Below are 18,116 nucleotides of genomic sequence, written 5' to 3'. Positions count from 1 at the left end.
TGACTCCCACCCAAATCCTCTCGGCCGGCCCTAGCTATGGCGTCCCAAAGCAGCCCGGACGGAGCGCCGCCCGGTTTCCCTAAACCTGCGAACTACCTTGCCGCCGCCGATCTTCCCCGTGCCCTCGAACGCTGCCGCGTGCTGCTGGACGAGCTGCTGCAACATGAGGACGGGTGGGTGTTCGCCAAGCCGGTGGATACATACGAACTCGGACTCCGCAACTACCACTCCGAAATCCGCCAACCCATGGATCTCGGCACCGTCCGCCGCCGCCTTGAACGGCGTCGCTACCAGAACCCGCTCTGCTTTGCCAGTGATGTCCGGCGTACCTTCCGCAACGCCATGACCTACAACTACAAGGGCGATGATGTGTATAAGAGTGCTGATGTGCTCTCTCGCATCTTCGAGTCAGGGTGGGCCTCCATTTCTGCAACGCTCCAGTCGCCACCGCCGGTCGTCGAGCGCAGGGCAAGGCTCAAGGATGAGCTGCCGCGGCTGCCGGTGGACTTGCAGTACAAAGCGGCCGTCATTATGAAGGACGTAGGCGGGTGGATCCAGGAGGTGGATGGGAGGGTTGAGGTGGATTTGGACAAGGCCGACGAGGCGACTCTTGACAAGCTCGAGTGGCTGCTCGCTCTCGCCACTATGAGGAAGGTAATTATTTTGTCCATTTGCACTCCTTGTGTTTCTGATTTGGGCAGTATAATTTTGCGATGCTTGGTAGCAATCTTGCCCATCTTTATTGCAATGTTGTTTAGCGATCTTGTCCAAACGTGCTCGTGTAGGCTGTGTTAACGATGGAATTTCGTGGGGCATGCTTGCATTACCTATTTCTTGATGATCTAGTAATATCAGTGTGAAGAAATTCCCATTTTGGGGGACAGCAGGGTGAATATTTTCGTCATTTTGGAATCGGTAGTGGTATTGTCACTATGCCTTTCTGGGAGACTGAATTGCATTCTTGATACAAGAAGTTGTCCAAGAAGTTCAGTTTCATACATCAAGTATCAAAGTTTAGTAGTTTACACTTGGGTACATGATGCTGTATAAATGGTACTACAAAACAGCCCCACTCACTCACGCGATGCCGACGTGGAATGCCACTTTGATCTGGAGCGTTTGGGCGGTATTTTTCTCGCGTGAGCGGCACGTGAGGGGGAGCGGAAGGGACGTGTGTGCAGCCAGAATTAGTTGTGGTTGTGGCTTGTAGTTTTTCACTTTTTTGTGCTCTTTGCGGTTCGTTCTGTCAATTTCAACTGGGGTTTCATGCTCTTGATTAATCTCTCTGTAATTGGTAGTTAATGGTACTACCTCCATCTCAAAATATAAGACGTTTTTGTAGGCTCTCAAAATATAGGGTTTTGTAGGCTAAACTGGCCTGCCAAAACGTCTTATATTTTGAGACGGAGGCAGTAGTAGTTTTGCGAATGTTGTTGTACTATATCAGGTGATAAATGCATCAGTAGTTTACTGTTTTGATAGATTGCTCTGTTAGGATTACAATGCCCTTTTTTCACATATGTTCATGCAAGTATTTAGAAAGTCGACATCTTTCAATCGTGTCTTGCAATGTAAGAAATGATGTTCATCAGTTCACTTTGGAAATACATCACCATGGTTTTTCTCTGGCAAGACGCGCACTTCACCAATGGCATGTGCAGCGCCGTCCTCTGGCTCTGCCTCGCTGTTTGGCCATGTCGTCGTCCCTGGGTTGAGTGAGTGGGATAGGGGACATGTGCGAGAGGGGTGGCGTGAGTGCTGCCGCTGGATTTGGGTACGAGAGGAATGGTGATTGAACTAGGGATTTGACGCTCGAATTGGTACATGGGACTGTTTGGTTTCCACCCGCGCACGCCCTGCCAATAGCTGGCGCACTAATATGTTGGTGAGAGAATCTGCCGCCAGCGTTTCGCCCGCTCGTGGGCGTAAAAATTGAACTGCCCAATATTGGCGTGGCTCCCAAAATTTGGCGTCCATCCAAGCGGCTGCTCGTCTTAGCAATGAACCCCAATTTTTTTGGCGCGGCAGCTTGGGGCTATAATCCAAACGACCCCATGGCGTGCCCCGTTGGCCTCACGTGGTTGGGCTGAGCTATTTTATACCATTAATGCAACATCATGTACCCAAGTGTAAAATTTGATACTTGATGTATGGAACCGAACTTCCTGGACAACTTCTTGTATTAATAGCGCAATTCGCTCTTTCTAGGATTTCACCTATTAGATTTTGTGTGGACGAACCAGATTGGCTGCAGTTCATCCTGCCCATAGCCCTTGGATCATAAATTGAATACTCTCATCAAGGAGTTGTATGTTCTGATCGTTGGAGTTCGTGCTTTGTCATTCTTCCCTCGTGTAGCTAATTGGAAGATTTTCATTGTTTTCTGTGAGATGCATTAGTGATAATGTTAGATTGGCATGGAAAAGTTACTCCAAAGAATTTATGAGCTATCTAGAATATGTTACAGTAAAATATGTTATTCCAGGCTTTAGAATGCCATGTGATAATTTTGTTTTCCCAGACCATGCTATGTTATATATGCTCCGAGGAACATACACAGGATGATTGTTCGAGATCCTCCTAAAGCTGTGAGAACTGAGAAGTAGGCATATTGTGTTTTAGCTGATTCACCGTGTACTGTGAGATGTGAAATACCTGAATGTTTTGGATATTGTTAGCGTAATCCTTGTGTCTTGTAGCATAGTAGTAATATAGGTCTGGTCTGGCAGTTTTCCTTAGCTATTAAGATAAGCTTGCTGCCTGATAACTGGTAGGTTGTTTTGTCTGGAGAGGGAATTGAATGCTGAGAGATGATGAGACTTTCATTTTGATTTAAGTATGATGATTTCAAGTTTTCAACCATAGTCACCGGGACCTGAAGCCACTACCTCTGGTACTCATCAGAGAGCTCCTAAATATATACCTGGATTAGAATAAAATTGTTACTTAAGAATAAAGAGCTTTATTGCTGGGTCATTGACCTGGGTTAACCGGCTTTGCAACCACATCCCGAAGAACACTAAGTCTCTAACCATCTCATCAACCCACATTTTTAGCCGGCCATGAATCTGTCACAACTTCCAATGGTTGTACATTTGTGAACAAAGGGAGCTTTTGACATAATGTTTCAAAATACTAGTAATATTGTTGAATATAGTCTGTTGGATTTGAACTGAGAGTTTGTGGATCTGTACCTTGTTAGTGACTTGTGTTTTGAGTAGTCATGATCACTAATCTAGTTGATTTGGCATTTTGAGGCTTGAAAATTTGCTTCTTTTTTTGCGCACACTAATGGAAAGGAAATCTACCACAAATACTAGTTTGTGGTCCATATTATTCATGTGGAGTTGCTGCATGTCTGCTACTTGCATTTCCAAGTGCTGCTAGGATGCTTTGAAGCATGAGACAATCATAGTAATGTTTTGTATTTGACATTGTAAATCTTATACCTAGATTTCTTTGTTTTCCTTCTTTTGTAAACTGTTCTCCTGATAGTTGACACTGACGTAAATGTGCACATCACAGCTACAAGTATTGCCAGGATTTTTTGAAGTAGTATAAATGCAGACACTTTGACATGATCATATCTTTGCTTCTACTTGTAATATTTCGTTCTGCCTTGGATCTCAATGTTGCCCTTTTTGGTTGCAGGATGCAGGAGTGCTGGATAATCAAACTGGATGTGGCGCCGCATGATTTTACCGCCATCAACTGTCTCTCGGTTCCAGAATGCTGTTGACTTAAAACATGGCTTCCCTCTTTTGCGAATGAGCATCAGCATGATTTCTAAGAGGATGTAACATGGATTTGTATGAATACCCCAGTGTCTGTTGTTGTTTTTGTTGTTGTAATTTTGGGGTTTGTATTGATGGTGGTTATTCTGTTTGTTGGTATGTTGAATTAGACTTTAGACTTGTGATGATACTGAAGAACTGCAAGGATGTGTGGAACTCATGTTGTTGGATTGTTCATTAAGTATATGATTTTGTGGGTGGGTTTTGTGCCGTCAATTGCACTGCTCAAAAGATTGGTGACAATGCAATCGAAGTATCTGGATTTGGAGGGGAAAATGTAACATGGACCACTGGACCGTAACTTCAGAAAGTCTTTGTTCAGTGATCTCTGTCTTATTTTACTTCCTAAGTTAAGTACCTGGGAAGAGGATCACAGACAGCAGCCAAAGCAGGAAGAGCGGATGCTCTTTTGTTTTACCAGATCAAGTCGAACGCCTTGATGTCCAATGGCCAGAATTGCCTGGTGGACTGTTGCTTCAGTTTTTTGTGCTGATTTATGCCCTAATAACATTCGGCAATTCTATGCCTATGCTTTCATCCCAGAAGGGGAAAGCTTTTTATACTGTCAGTTTGGCTGCTGTTTGCTGGGCTATATGGATGTCCAATGGCCAGAATTGCCTGTCGCTTCAGTTTTTGGTACTAAAACATTCGGCAGTTCTATGCTTGGTGCTATGCTTTCTTCCCAGAAGGGGAAATCTTTTTATACTGTCAGTTTAGCTGCTGTTTGCTGGGCTATATGGAACTGCCATAATAGGACGACATTCCAGTTTAAGTTTCCTAAATCTCCATTTGAAATTGTCTTTGCTTCCTGTGCTTCTTTATTATACTGGGCAGGGATGCCGAAACATGGCGATGGGGACGATCTGAGGAGAGGAGCCATGATGCTGAAGGACAACGCCAACAAGATGATGAGGATCTGTGTAGCAGCACAACAGCGTTCAGGCTAGGCTGATGGCAGGATGTGCAACTGATTCTGTTGCTGGTGATGGTCTTATTTTGTTTCAGTAGGTGGTCTTGTGTTCCTGGGTTTAGTCCTGATACCTGTGAGTGACCTTGCCCCTGTGTGGGTGTTTTGCCTTGTGGTGCTCCTGCATGGGCGTTCAAAGTGTTAATAGGATAGATGGATTTTGGTGTCGCGTCGTGTTCTCGTCCCCATAACGGGTGTTTCGATGACAAGCACCTGTGCTGGATTTCCTGGCTATGCGTTGAACTTGCATCCCCTTTCCCGCCCCCTATAACTCAATGGAAAGGGATTATGCCTGTTTAGAAGAAAAAAGAATTCGAATGCCTTTGTGACAAGAGAATTAGGATCTGGAACCCCCCCCCCCCCCCCCCCCCCCCCCCCCCTCCTCACGAATAGCGGTGCAACAAAATGAAGCACATGAAATCTTCAGCATTCACAACTGAATCTTATGAAAACAGCAACATTGCAGCACTGTTGTAATCAACATCTGGCTGAACAAATAAGGACTCGAGCACCACCTTATGGGAGGATACGGACACTCTTCCACCATGATGGAAAGTCACACTCTTATTGTTACTGATGAGATGATAATCAGTACAGTAGAAGACAACAAGCACACTTGCTTGGTAAAAGTGTGCGTTCTTTGATCTGAATCGCCTAATACATACACTGGGTTTGATCAGCCAACTGAGGCTGCACTACCTATTCTGGTCCACTTCAGCTGTCCGACTCATCAGAGTCGCTCCGATCAGCCTCAGCTTCTTCGCCATTTGCAGCAGGCTCTTGAACGTCAGGCTTGGGTGCAGGAGCTGGTGCAGCCTTCTTGCGGTCACCACCTTCACCGCCTCCAGCTACACCAACATTCTGGTCTATAAACAAGTTAAAGAACTTTATACATAGACAGATCTGCATATAAACGGCAAAGTTTCCTTTTATGATGGTTTGACCCATGGACGCAATGCAGTCATGATACAAAACACCTTTCGACAAGGCATTCCAAGTTTTGAAGGTTAGGTTCATTCCAAGTTTTGAAGGTTAGGTTTGGAAACCTCTATAGGCAATCACTATAATCACATGCTTAAGAGATTCTCAGCATTATCCTTATCAACAAGGGAACTACATATAGACATCATGGTTTCTAAAGTAAAGGGCAAGCAGTTTATTCATCAGGAAGTTGATGAGGCAATGGAAGTGCAAAACTACCAGCTAAACAGTACAGAACAAAACAAATTACTAGTCATTTGTTCCATTGCAATCTAAGATGCATTTGGCAAATCACACGGACCAAAAGGATACTGACAGGCACTCCTTGCATAATACTTATAAGATCCTTCTCAACTCGGTGAACAAGCTCTGCCTGCAGAAATGAGTGCATGCAATCTTTAGCGTCCTGATTAACAGTGTGTTTTCATCAACATGGGAAACAAATATGGCTGAAAGGTAGTCAATTTCATATACACTCAAGTCAGGCTCTCTGCGAAAACGTCGCCTGCGTGCATCCCTCATTGGAGGAGTAAGTCCATGCTTGTATTCAACTCCTTCTGGAGCAGGATCATCTTCTTCTCTTACCATTATCATCTGTTCCAGTTTAAAATGATTATGAGGCCTACAAATTAACAAGATATATACATAAATCTTCACTTTTACCTGACCAATATCAGCAGTTTTAACTAAAAAGGAATCATCATATGTCTTATATGACTCCACAACGGTTGGGAGATCCAAGAGAGATGCAGGAAACCTCTGGTTACCAATCATAAATGTGCCACTCCTTCCATCCTCTGTAGGAAGAAAAATGCCATCAACGAGAAGGCAATAAGGATTAGGTAAAGTTCAGTTCCTGATAACAATCGTAGACCTGTATTGTGTTCCTTATAATCAAGAGAGACCACTGAGTTGTACTATTACTGGAAACGAGTGAATAAACTGAATATGCACACATACAGTGTTACATAGAAAGTTTGGTAATCAGCATTTAAGGCTATAATTGCAGAGGTTGTCTAGTACGAGCCAGGCATGCCACAATGAAACGAATTAAGCTCTTCAGAGATACTCCCTCCGAAGGGGAGCCTTGGCGCAGTGGTAAAGCTGCTGCCTTGTGACCATGAGGTCATGGGTTCAAGTCCTGGAAACAGCCTCTTACAGAAATGTAGGGAAAGGCTGCGTACTATAGACCCAAAGTGGTCGGACCCTTCCCTGGACCCTGCGCAAGCGGGAGCTACATGCACCAGGTTGCCCTTTTTTTTTAGAGATACTCCCTCCGTTCCAAATTACTTGTCGTGGTTTTAGTTCAAATTTGAACTAAAACCATGACAAGTAATTTGGAACAGAGGGAGTATATATATTTACTGAATCCAAAATTCCCTTTTATTACTGATACTGACTGGTTTCATGGTTTTGTTCATATAAGCCAAGTTAAGCACATCTGAGCGTAGACATGCAATCTCAGTAACTTGTGAAGAAGGGAATACAAACACAGACAAAAATTAAGTGAGAAACTGAAATTGGTCTCATCTCATCCGCAGGTAAGAACTCATAATTCAACAGCGGTTAAGCTACAAAGAAACTACACAGACGTAAAGTTTTGTGTTACATTGATATTCGATTATCTATTAATCTGCGTCAACAAGCAGGATATTTGTATTGTGTTAATGAGACAGTTACAACTGACCAATCTGCTATCAACACATTCTAACCTACCTATCACTGCAAAACAAATTTAGGACATCGATAACTACAACAGCCCCCTACTCACGGTTACACTTTGTCAATATTAATCTGGACCATTCGCTCCGAAGTACTGAGAAAACTAAACACACACCATGATGCCAGTCAGTAGTGCGAGATTATCCCCTAGGGCAGGGTATCCGCAATGCCCATTCCACACACGCTGTGGCATTCGCGCGCGCCAAACCACAACCGATAGTCATCACTGAACGGAATGCCCCTCGGTAGCCTTCAAGGTGCATGGGTTGAGCAGTTCGTCAAACAGCGTGCGGGCATGCTGTTCTGCCAACGAACTATCCGACAATTAAGCGCCGCTGTTGCAGCGTATTCGCCGCGAAATACCCGTCTCTGTTGCCATCACAAATCCGCAGTTCTACTGCCATACACCAATTTCCCGCGGAAACAGGAAGTAGAATTCGCGGGGTGGGGAGGAAGAGAATTGGAGGGCACCTGAGAAGGAGAGGTCGAGGGAGGCGTCGTCGGGGTTGGAGGATGAGCCGGCGGCAGATTCGTTCATAAGCCGCTCGATCTGCTCCGCCACGGATGGGGGCACGCGGAGGATGAACTGCTCGTCCATGGCAATTCCACCGCCGAGAATCGAACTCTGTACAAGATTCCTACACGGGGCGAGTTCGAAGGATAGCTACCCTTTCCCCTTTGTTTGTTTGTCCCAGAAGAAGAGAGTTCCCCCTCGTCCGCTTCATTTGCTTTGGCGGCTCCGGTGGATAGGACGCTGAACGGTAGGTCCGTTGGACTTACAATATCCTATTTTTAAAAAAATGGAAATGAACTGTACTAACTGATGAGCGTTCGGCTTTTAGGGGTAGCGCCGAACGATTGCCATCGATGAACGCGATCACCTAAACAGTACGTGCCGTGAAAAATAATTTCATGTAGGTATACAATACCCAAGCCTCTATTCCAGGCAAAGTTTTTGCCTTGAGATTCAGCCATTTGGATGAAAGTGACTTTTGGTGAGTTTTGGTTCTGGCGCGTGGTATTATTTTGGTACGGGGCGGGGTAGAAACGCGTTGTGGCTTCGGTTTTTTGTTTCAAATTTTTTGAACTGGTGTGACGATTCCTTTGGTGGGTTTAGCATTTTTGATTGCATGTGGGGTAGGTTGGCGTGGTTGTTCCTTTCGTTTCTATTGGCCGTTGGATTTCTTCTGTGTCGCTGTCAGGTCCGCTGTTTGCGCTAGTCGCTGTTGGTCCATTTGTTGCGTCGCTTTCTGCTGTTCGGCCGTTGTCGGTCCGTTTGTGCTGTCGCTGTCCCAGCTCTTCTCGAGATCTGTCAGGATTAGCGAGCTCGCTAGAAGGATCCCGTCCAATCCAGCGCGACCGTCGCACCGCCGTAGACGACTATAAAAAGTGACTCTTCTCCTAGCTGACGGTCCCTATCTCGCCTCCTCCCGGCCCTCCTCACCTCACCTCGAGCTCCTGTCTCCCCTCTCGGCGCAGCCCCTCTCCGCATATCCTCTCTCCATGGCCGAGCTGGTGGCAGGGGAGCCATCGGAGATGGCGTACAGGAAGCGCAACCGACGTGGTGGGGATGGTTACCTCGAGCCACAGAAGCACGATCGAGTGCTGGAGCGGCGGCGGCAGCGTTGTCCCGTCCGCCGGCGTCCTCTTCCACGCCCCGATCATTGAGGAAGATTGCCACGTCTACCGCAGCTCTTCCCATGGCGGCCCCGAGATCTCGATCAAGTTCTTCCACCGGCGGCGGTTGGAGCCTGAGAGGGAACTTCCAGAGTGAATTAGCCTTGGATTGGAGCATCGCGGACATCTGATGGCCATGGGACAGGGCGTCGTCTAGATCCATCCCAGCGAGCTGTAGTTCACCTGTAAGCACACACGAATGTAGTAGTAATTTATTAATTTTGATCCATGTCGAGCGGCGAACAAATCCAGTCGGTGTTGAGCGTTCGTGCGATTTCTTCCTGCTTGCCCCGATTTCATGTTTTGATCGGCTCCAACGGTGACGGAGTCCCTTCCGGAGTGGTGCATCAGGCAGGAAGAAATTGGTCATCATCGGAAGCTCGCTAGGACAATCTCTATCTTGGTCCTCTGGGAGCCGTGGCTTCACCGTAATGCAGTGGTATTCGACGGAGAGGTGCCATCCACACACAAGGTGCTCAAGGCCATTGAACGCGAAGTCAGAGCATGGAGACAGGCAGGATTACTGCGAGGGGAAGTCGAAGCGTTTGTGCTGGGACTTGCAGTGTGGGAGAATAGTGAGTAGTCCTTAAAGGAGTAGTGGTCGAGTGGGATGGCCGAGGGCTTCCTGTATATAACAATGTAATCTCATTTGTGGAGTGTTTTTACCCTTTCCTTCTATAATATATGATACGCACATTCGTGCGTATTCGATTTTTTTATGTTTTGATCGGCCGTGCCTCCTCCCTCTGTCCATGTTTCAAAGTAGCTCAGACGCGGCGTCTGCTCGCTTAATGCTTTAAAGCAGAAGATGAGGATGTGCAGCCCCGCGCGCCAAGCAATCGCCTATGCCGAATCAGGTGATTTTTCTCGGCCCCTCAAGTTTTCTTCCTCATTCCCCTTCTCCCGTTGTTCCTCCTTCCCCTCCCATGGCCGCTCCCATGGTTGCTCCCCACCTCTTCCATCATGCTTCTTCTCTACCTTCAATAGCGCTTCTCTGCCTCTCCCGTGCAGCTCCCCCCTGCCCCTCCTATGTCTGCTGCCCACATCCTCCCACGGGCGCTTCTCTCCAACCTTCTCATAGGGCATCTCTCTCTGCCTCTCCCTTTTCTGATGGTTCCTCTTTTACATTTGCCGTAGCATCTCCTCTGTACAGTAGCCTGCTCATTAAAAATCTACATGTCAGAAATATCTCAAGCCTCAAGTTCCTTCTTGGCTGCACATAATTTGTTTTCTCTTTTCCCTTTTATGTTGTTTTGGAGCTGTAGATGAAGATAAGGTAGCAGATCAGAAAATTTGCCGGTGAAGGTCACAGAATAGATCTTGCTGATTATGTAGTTGCATAAAGAAATTGACTTGACTCACAGTGTGCTACATCGTACTAGATATTTGGTTCCATGAACACCTACTTCATTTTATATGAATGAATCAGATTGCCAGTTAGTTTTTACTCACAATTGATTGTTGTTGTTTTGCTGAAGAGTTTGTGACAAAAAAGATAATTGTTACAGCTGAGAGCATAGACAAATCTTATGTTGTAACAGGTTTGGAGTTACGATGAGAATCAAAATGACAAGGCTCAAAAAACTAGATGCTGCCTTCAACTATGTTCCTTTGTCCATCTCCTCAAATACTCTATATCATGTTCCTTTCAGCGGTTACATATTTTTAGTGACAATATGTCAGCGGTCGATCTCATTGGAGTTTTCCTTTGGTGTGTAGTCATCTCTTATAGTGGCCATAAATTAGTACATATAAATTCAATTTATATGAACAAGATTCCTGCTCTATGGCAGTTATGGTTAGTGATATGTAACAGTGAGCTGCTGTATCTTTTTTTCATCCAGTTAGCAAAGCATCATTTTCATTTTTGAGAAGATTTGATGATAGTCCAGTTTATAAACTTACTCCAGATTGGACCGATGTTGATAATTCTTATTCTTTTGTTAGATATATGGGTCAATAGATTTTGTGATTTAACTCCCTGATAGTCTAAGTTGCTTAAGTTTTGTACCTAGATCAGATTGTATTTAGGCAGCACACTGTACAAGCATTTTCAGATGTACAAGATGGTAGACGTGCATATCATGGTAGACGTGCATATCATGCGGGTCTCTTCCTCTGCAGTATTGCGCAGCCGTGTCAATTTTGAATTGGCATTAGACTGGACTATAAGATGTTTAATGCCTGCAAACATGGCCTAATTTATTAACAAAGAGAACTCTATACTACTGTATGTGAAATTCGTGTGTGAAATGAGCTGACAATAGGATTATCGACTACTCCATAGGTTTGCTGGGCAATTGCCATTCTTTTTTAATGACAGTTCTATATGCCTTGTTGGAGAAGGAAATTTCCCCCTTTGTCGTGTTCTTGTGTCAAATATATCGTGTTTATTTTTTTCATAACGATCACATTATATAGATAGTTTATAATCCACCAAGTTCTTGCCAGAAAAGACGATGAAAAGATAAACAGAACTTTTCTTTTTGAAATTTACACCTATTTGCAAGGCCCCATATGAATACATTACCGATGCAGTAGTGTTATTTTTCGTGATTTTTTATTACATTTCTTTTGCTCTTTGAGTGAGGAGCTTGAAAAGAATATATCTCAAGCGCACTGTATGAGGCTTTAGAAGGAAATACATACGAGACTTCAGGAGGAAGGGAAGACAGAACAGGCTAAGAAAGACTTTGGTGAGGTGTAGGACTGATTTTTCTCTACTGTTCTATGGTATCCCTTCTATAGTTTGTTCTGCACATGTACCTTGCACTTGGTATAGATCATGATGATATTTTCCATTATATTTTTGTCAATGGAACAACTAGCTAGAAGAAACGGCTTACCATGTTCCCATTTGAGTCTTGTGTGCAAGCCTATATTGTATACTACTCCCTCTGTAAACTAATATAAGAGTGTTTAGATCACTACTTTAGTATTCTAAACACTCTTATATTAGTTTACGGAGGGAGTATCTGTCTATATTATAATTAACTCGAAGAAACGGCCAACCATTCTTTTATTTGGAATCTCAAGTGCAAGGCCATATTATGAAATGATATAAGCATGTCAGATTCAAGGAAGTTGCTGATCTGGTGTCATGTTACACTATTTGTCCTCCCCGAAGTACTAAAAAACAGAAAATAATGCATTTTCCTATAAGTAATCATTTTATTTTTGATTGTACTGCGAAAATGTATGATGTTATCATATACTATTTCATAGAATGATCACCGTGGTTGCCGTTTGTTATCTTTGTTTAGTATTGCACCACCATTGCTTGATTAACTAAACAATCATGATCTTTACCTATCCTTTTGGTAACTGCAGATCGCCTTACTTTGATCTGGTAAAAGAGGAAGTTGAAAAGAAGCAGGAAGAGTAACAAAAAAATCTCTGCCTTTTTCCTGACGGGTGTGATCTTATCATGTTGGCTTTCTTATATGATGCCAGTCCCGTGTGTTGATACCAGATCGCTACAAAGGATGAGATGCTCCACAGATTTGGAGAGAGTAACGGTTAGTTCCTAGGTTTGTGGTGGAATCGAAAACCACTTCGGTGTCCGACTTGGTGTAAGCTGGCCGAGTTATCATCTTCTATTTTAATATTTTTTTGCCAAACCGTCAATCTAACCAAATAAAAACATATCAGTGATCCATGTTTGAGGAGAATAATGGACAAATATAGTGAAATGTTTTTACACAATATTTTTCACAATGAAAAATCAACCATCTATGCAATCTGTTTCACCATGACACTAGCACAATTTTAACAAAAAAAAAAGCACATTCTTTATAAAAAAAATGAATATAATTATAGGCTGTCAATCTATCAATCATGTGATGCAGATTAATCAGCCCTTGGTGAACAAGGAAGTAGTACAACAGGGAATTAGATGTTCGGTGCCAATGACTTTGTATGTTTTGTAGTACTTCTGTTCAGTGGCAATGAATTTCTTCAGTTTGTACGAACCTGTAGAGCACTTATCTGTGCACTTGTATATTTAGTGTTGATGAATTTGAGACCCAGTATGTAAAACATGTGTTTTTGTGAGTAGAGAGAGAGAGAGAAAGAGAGTACATTTTCATCAATTTATATTGTTTGACCGATGCAAACTTTACATAGCGTCTGTTATCGATCTAGAATGCATCACGAATAGTGACAATAAATTTATCCTTTTCAGTTTGCTTCTATATATTACTTATTTGTTGAGAATACAACATTATTCTCATAATTTCGTTATTTTAATTTAAAATTCAATGTGTACAACAAAGATGCCACCTACAAACACTAAGTATCAACCGGGCGCGGCGTGGCGCCGCGCGGGTATAGCTAGTACATGCTGTGAAAAACAATTGCGTGTTAGTGTACAATACATGTCGCGAAAAAGGTGGGTGTTCCAGATTTTGAACTCACACCTCCTAGATTCTAAATATGACCCAACAACCAACTCACCATGAAGGAACTAATGTCTACTAATGAAAAATTAACCTTTTGGCCCATTTTTAAAGTCTTTTTCTGAATTTTTTGTGTTCATCGTTCGCATTGTACCTCAGGTGGTTGAATGGTTTTGCTTTTTCCATTTTTCGCCCATCCACGTTGTCGTTAGATGACTCTGCTATGTTAATATTGTGGTTAGCCTTGATGGACGAGAGAAAGAAAATGCTTGGAAGATGATTTTTACCTAGGTTTGCTAGGTTGTTACTCAACCCAATAACCAACTCAGACACCTTCAGTTTGCTGTTAATTATACATGAGCATGATATTTGAACCTTTTTTTACTTCCATGTCAGCAAAAATTATCTTCCCTTGGTATTTTTGTTGGATTTCTCTAGTCCACCATTGGCATCATGTTTGGTAACTATAGATGATATTAGTAATGGAGTGGCTACTCGAGCAGCCTAGTAACTATGGCATGAGCGGCCTAGTAGCTGTAGCATGGGAAGTTTGGCAATTTTAATATGGGCAACTGGTAACTATATCATGAGTAGCCTAGTAAATTTAGCACGAGAGAGGCCTGGTAACTTTAGTATGGCCATCCTCGTAACTATAGCACGAGTGAGCCGGTAACTTTAGCATGAGTTCCCTAGTAACTACATAAATGCCATGTTGGCAACTGTAACATCTGCATATATAGTCTCTGCACATGGGACCCATCTCGCACCAGAGTACTACAACGACATTGAAAGATCGAGAAGAGGGGTCTAGAGGAGGGGTGCTTAGACCCTTAACAATCAAAAATGGCAGTTTTTAGGATTCTTGATGTGACCTCATGTGTTATCGCCAAAAGTATGGTCAATAACACCAACCAGAGAAGGACAGAAAAGTATGTAATTCCTGCCAAGCGCAATGAGAAAAAGAAACAGAAAGAAGCTACTGTTGTGCGTAAAGGCAATCAAGAAATTGAATTGAGAGCCAACTTTGTACGTTGTGGCAAGATGGCAAAACGTATTTTTATTGGGCATGTTCAGCTTGTTGCAGCAGAGGAAGTCGATCCACAATTTAGAACTCCATGCATGCAAATCCATCTACGTGAACGTGTAAGGGAGTAGTACTAGTTGTTTTGGCCTTTTGTGATCAGTGTGCCATATTTTTAAATTATTTAATTAGTGATTATTTAGGAGAGTTGGATTAGTACTAGTAGTAGACCGTGGCTATGATTAGGTTGGAGTCCAATTAGTATTCGGCCCATACAAAAAGAGTCCAGGTCGGTTGTACCTTGTGCCTGCGTGCACTATTAAAAGGGCCAGCCAGCCGTGTATCAAGCAGGTTAGGTTTTGGAGTTAATTAAACCAGAAAATCGCCGAGATGTGGCGGCCAATTCTGTGTTCTTGCTTCTGTTGAGAACCCATCGTGGTTTGTTCTTGTGCGTGTGGATTGGAGAGCTGCTCCAATTGCTACACGTGATCTGCTAAAGACCGTCAGGTGATTCCGTCCATCATGGGGTTCGCTTGTTGTTTGGTTGGGGTTTGCATCTTGGTAAACATAATTCTAGATCGTTGTCAGGCTGCTATATATAAACTGATTTGTACTATGAAAGATTGGGAAATTGTTCGCGTCGTAGTTTTTCTGTTGACGGACGCATCAAGTGGTATCAGAGCAAGGTTGATCATGGTACAATTTTTTTTCCTCGACTATTTGATTTAATTGTTTGAAAGATGGTGAATTCGTAGCATGAGAAATCTGATCATGAGGAGGGCGATGAACTTCCAGAGGATCTGAATATAATTGATGATTTACGTATCCATTTGATGTCGATCAAGGGAGCGAACAAGAAGCTTGGGACAAGGGTTGAGGAGTTGTCTGCAAATATTGTTGGCGTCGAGGACAGGTTGAATGAGCGTTTGACTGCCAACGACCGACAGCGCACTGATAGTCTACAGGTGGTGACTGCGAGTCTTAATCAGCTCACCGCAGCAGTTCAGCGCCTTCAGGCGAGAGATGTGGCACCCCGACAGTTCCGCTCACCACGACGACGTCATGACCGCGACAATGATGATGATGGTGATTTTTCTGAGGATTCCGATGCCCGTGGAGGCTTACCTCACCGACCACGACATGATGCTGGGGCTCACCGCCATGCGGGGCAGCGCCGTGACTATGGCGGCAATGGTGCCCACGAGGATGATGGTTTGGGTCGAATCAAGATAACCATACCTGAATTCTCGGGATGTTGTGCTGACCCGGAGAAATATTTGGAGTGGGAGATGCACGTAAATCAGATTTTTGACGGTCACAACTACTCCGAAGAGAAGAAGGTTCATGTTGCATCTATGGAATTTACAGAGTATGCTCTTGTATGATGGGATAATAAGAACCGTACTAATGAGCAACCAGCGACATGGGCTGACATGAAGCGAATCATGAGGGAACGTTTTGTGCCTGCTTACTACACTCGCCAGCTTCATAGTAGACTGCATCATCTAGTGCAAGGTACGAAAATCAGTTGATGAGTACTATAAGGAGATGCAAGTTTTGATGATCCGTACAGCTGTGCGTGAGTCTGCGGAGGCGACCATGGTACGTTTCTTTGAGGGGTTAGAAGAAAAGATTCACGACCGTGTTGATTTAATGCAATATAATGATATTCATGAGTTGCTTCATCAAGCGGAGCGTGCTGAACGTTGGGTATTGGAGAAGCAAGCTTCAGAGACTCGTCCAACTTACACAGTGGGCGACGTGGTTCTTCTCCTATTGATGGTGGGTTTAGTGCTAAACTGACTCCTTCTTATAAGTCGGGAGGCATTGAACAGAGCAAAGTGGCGGCTGCGCCAAAGGAGGTTTCTCAGGTTTCATCTAATGCGTCATCATCTCATCATCGTAATATTATTTGCCACAAGTGTGGAGGACGTGGACACATGAAGCATGAATGTTCCAATCAATGAAGGGTTCTACTTGTTGATGCGGAATATATTTCAGAATCTGAAGATGAGACGCCTAAGTTAGAGGATGGAATTGAAAGAGGTCATGGTGATACCATACTATGTTATCCTCAAGATGATCCTGATATGGAGAGTTTGCTAGCACATAAGGTCCAGCGAGATGACAAGACCATTGTTGAACAAGGACAACGGCGGAGTATTTTTCAAACTGCATGTATCATCAAGGGAGAGGTTTGCAAACTGATAATTGATGGCGGCAGTGCTAGCACATGATTAGCAAGGATGTGGTGGAGTCTCTTTCTTTGTCAACATGGGAGCACCCAAAACCATACTATATGAAGTGGATAAATGATGTGGGCAAAGTGAAGGTAACACATAGGGTGAAGGTGCCTTTTTCTGTTGATGGCTATGTTGATAAGGTGGAATGCGACGTTATGCCACTACATGTTTCTCACCTTATTTTGGGGCGTCCATGGTAGCATGATGTTAACGCTCTTCATCATGGACGAACAAACACGTACACTTTTATGCATAAGGATGAGTTCTATGCTATTCTTCCCAAGGATGCAAACACTATAAAGTGTACGGTTGAAGTGTTCAAGAAAAAATCAGCAAAGTATAGGTCAAAAACGAGGACGGTTTTCTTTCAAGGAAGGGAGGATGATGTGACCTCATGTGTTATCGCCAAAAGTATGGTCAATAACACCAACCAGAGAAGGACAGAAAAGTATGTAATTCCTGCCAAGCGCAATGAGAAAAAGAAACAGAAAGAAGTTACTATTGTGCGTAAAGGCAATCAAGAAATTGAATTGAGAGACAACTTTGTACGTTGTGACAAGATGGCAAAACGTATTTTTATTGGGCATGTTTAGCTTGTTGCAGCAGAGGAAGTCGATCCACAATTTAGAACTCCATGCATGCAAACCCATCTACGTGAACGTGTAAGGAAGTAGTACTAGTTGTTTTGGCCTTTTATGATCAGTGTGCCGTATTTTTAAAATTATTAATCAGTGATTATTTAGGAGAGTTGGATTAGTACTAGTAGTAGAACGTGGCTATGATTAGGTTGGAGTCCAATTAGTATTCGACCCATACAAAAAGAGTTCAGGTCAGTTGTACCTTGTGCTTGTGTGCACTATTAAAAGGGCCAACCGGTCGTGTATCAAGCAGGTTATGTTTTGGAGTTAATTAAACCAGAAAATCGTCGAGATGTGGCGGCGGCCAATTCTGTGTTCTTGCTTCTGTTGAGAACCCATCGTGGTTTGTTCTTGTGCGTGTGAATTGGAGAGCTGCTCCAATTGCTACACGTGATCTGCTAAAGATCGTCCAGGTAATTCCAGTCATCTTGGGGTTCGCTTGTTGTTTGGTTGGGTTTGCATCTTAGTAAACCTAATTCTACATCGTTGTCAGGCTGCTATATATAAATTGATTTGTACTGTGAAAAACTGAGAAATTGTTCGCGCCGTCGTTTTTCTGTTGAAGGTCGCATCATGTGGTATCACTTGATGCACAACAAAAAAACATTGGCTCGAATGCTTTTCTCAATCTTTTACAGTACCAACTCAGCAGCAACAAACATAATCTCTAATCTCC

The 18,116-nt window shown here is 43.5% G+C and overlaps 2 protein-coding genes across 2 annotated transcripts; one reads left to right on the top strand and one right to left on the bottom strand.

Moving 5' to 3' along the window:
• Positions 1-3: 3 nt before the first annotated feature.
• Positions 4-4,009, top strand: LOC123058409 (transcription factor GTE4-like). Its single transcript, XM_044481140.1, has 2 exons — positions 4-654; positions 3,652-4,009. The coding sequence occupies exons 1-2, from the start codon at positions 37-39 to the stop codon at positions 3,694-3,696; spliced, it is 663 nt and encodes a 220-aa protein (XP_044337075.1). The 5' UTR covers positions 4-36; the 3' UTR covers positions 3,697-4,009.
• A 1,158-nt stretch (positions 4,010-5,167) lies between these two features.
• On the bottom strand, positions 5,168-8,217 carry LOC123061601 (transcription initiation factor TFIID subunit 7). The gene is made up of 5 exons (XM_044484768.1): positions 7,936-8,217; positions 6,406-6,539; positions 6,217-6,336; positions 6,055-6,115; positions 5,168-5,627 (listed from the first exon to the last, which is right to left on the bottom strand). The coding sequence occupies exons 1-5, from the start codon at positions 8,060-8,062 to the stop codon at positions 5,476-5,478; spliced, it is 594 nt and encodes a 197-aa protein (XP_044340703.1). The 5' UTR covers positions 8,063-8,217; the 3' UTR covers positions 5,168-5,475.
• Positions 8,218-18,116: the final 9,899 nt, after the last annotated feature.

Source organism: Triticum aestivum, chromosome 3A (assembly GCF_018294505.1).
Source record: "Triticum aestivum cultivar Chinese Spring chromosome 3A, IWGSC CS RefSeq v2.1, whole genome shotgun sequence".
Lineage (NCBI taxonomy): Eukaryota > Viridiplantae > Streptophyta > Magnoliopsida > Poales > Poaceae > Triticum > Triticum aestivum.
This window is presented reverse-complemented; position numbering and strand designations above follow the sequence as displayed.

What these genes read in the sequence shown, in the direction of transcription:
- LOC123058409 (XM_044481140.1), top strand. Translation starts at nt 37, where the DNA reads ATGGCGTCCCAAAGCAGCCCGGACGGAGCGCCGCCCGGTTTCCCTAAA. An exon ending in CTCTCGCCACTATGAGGAAG is followed by an intron (nt 655 to 3,651) that starts GTAATTATTTTG and finishes TTTTGGTTGCAG; the next exon opens with GATGCAGGAGTGCTGGATAA.
- LOC123061601 (XM_044484768.1), bottom strand. Translation starts at nt 8,062, where the DNA reads ATGGACGAGCAGTTCATCCTCCGCGTGCCCCCATCCGTGGCGGAGCAG. An exon ending in CCTCGACCTCTCCTTCTCAG is followed by an intron (nt 6,540 to 7,935) that starts GTGCCCTCCAAT and finishes TTCTTCCTACAG; the next exon opens with AGGATGGAAGGAGTGGCACA. An exon ending in GCAGAGAGCCTGACTTGAGT is followed by an intron (nt 6,116 to 6,216) that starts GTATATGAAATT and finishes TCATTTCTGCAG; the next exon opens with GCAGAGCTTGTTCACCGAGT.